This window comes from Drosophila montana, unplaced genomic scaffold (assembly GCF_035044405.1).
Source record: "Drosophila montana isolate Dmon_TW-CO22-7 unplaced genomic scaffold, ASM3504440v1 contig_1810_1, whole genome shotgun sequence".
NCBI classification, from domain to species: domain Eukaryota; kingdom Metazoa; phylum Arthropoda; class Insecta; order Diptera; family Drosophilidae; genus Drosophila; species Drosophila montana.
This window is the reverse complement of record NW_026996732.1, coordinates 18,133-19,704: the sequence shown is the minus strand read 5'-3', so window position 1 is coordinate 19,704 and position 1,572 is coordinate 18,133. Positions and strand designations below refer to the sequence as shown.

Below are 1,572 nucleotides of genomic sequence, written 5' to 3'. Positions count from 1 at the left end.
AATGAAAAATTATATTAGTTTATATAATTAAACAAATTGGCAATTGTGGTGGCTTTAAAAGACTGATATGCGTATCGCTTTGATATAATTCGACAACAGACTTAAGCATACATTACGCGAATTCGAAAGCGAGTGATAAAGCTTTATTGCGCTCTTGCTCTGCTCTAAACCTAACTTACAGTAGACTTCATGTTTTTAAATTCATTTTTAAACTCAATGAGCGGATCAGCGCCAACACCGGCCACCGCACCCTTAATCGCTTGGGGGCTTCATTCCATGGGTAGCAGAGCCAACTTGTGGATTGACCTTTTAAAATTTCCGCCACTAGCCGTCATAATGTCTGCCACTCTAACGACGCCGTCCTCTCCTGCGGGCACTGCCGATCTGCTGGGGCGGCAGATTGTCCTCGGCGACGACCACCAGCTCTCCCACGACGACGTTTGGCAGGTGACGGTGCCACTTGCTCCGCTCTTGGAGTCCGAGCATATACTCCTTTGACCATCGCCGCCAAAACTGTTGCTTGAGCAACGAGACAGCTCGCTATCGATTCAAGCAGGTGAGACCCTGCTGGTCCAGGGTCCCCTCTGCTGGCAGAGCCCTCAATGGGCCTCCCACCAGTAGGTGGCCTGGCGTTAGAGCATCGCCATCGCTTGGGTCCTCGCTTATTGCTCCCAGGGGCCTGGAATTGGGGCCGGCTTCCACTGCGACAAGAGTCGTCAGCAGCTCCTAGGCCGTTAGCAGCAGGAGTAGGAGTAGGTACTTTGCAGACTTCACACCTGGCTCCCACAGACCCCCGAAGTGTGGAGCTCTTGGCGGTATGAACGCAAATTCGTATCCGCTTTTTGATGCGAATTCACGAATTTCGTCCAACTCTTCCCCGATTCGAGCTCGCAACTCCAGGAACTGGTGACTTGCTCCTACGAAGTTCGTCGCGTTGTCGCAATGGACGGTCTGTGGGACTCCTCGACGTCCGACGAACCTTTGAAATGCCATTAAAAATGTATTAGTGGATAAGTCAGATACTAGTTCTAACTGAACCGCTTTGGAGGCGAAGCAAACAAACAGTGCTATGTACGACTTATGCGTAGACTTTCCACGCATTCGAAAAGTCGTGCTAATTGGGCCACAAAAATCGACGCCACAGATCGAAAATTTGCGGAGAGCTCGGAGTCGATCTGCTGGTAAATTTACCATAATTTGTGTTAGTAGACGAGGTTTGCATTTAAAGCAACGGATACATGATCTCACTGTCTGACGACAGACCTCTTGAGCGTTGATTACCCAAAGTCGCTCACGAAGAAGACTCACAAGTGCTCTTGGGCCAGCATGACAATTCGTCAAATGCAGGTATCTAATAAAGCTTCTAGCGAATTGCGAGCTTTTATTCAAAAGTAGCGGAAACTTGGCATCATATGAAATAGGAGCATTTACATTCGTCCCCCTACTCGCAACAACGAAAAGGAGCACCATTATCCATTATATTCATGTGTAAATGGATAAAGAACTTTCGAACTCTATCTATGTCATCTTTAAATTCAAATCGTTGGATGACTTCAACCATTTTCTCGAAAG

The 1,572-nt window shown here is 47.7% G+C and overlaps 1 protein-coding gene across 1 annotated transcript; it reads right to left on the bottom strand.

The window, feature by feature from the left end:
- Positions 1-540: 540 nt before the first annotated feature.
- Positions 541-1,328, bottom strand: LOC135441080 (uncharacterized). Its single transcript, XM_064700534.1, has 3 exons — positions 1,309-1,328; positions 777-979; positions 541-701 (listed from the first exon to the last, which is right to left on the bottom strand). Exons 1-3 carry the CDS (start codon positions 1,326-1,328, stop codon positions 541-543), a joined length of 384 nt encoding a protein of 127 aa, XP_064556604.1.
- Positions 1,329-1,572: the final 244 nt, after the last annotated feature.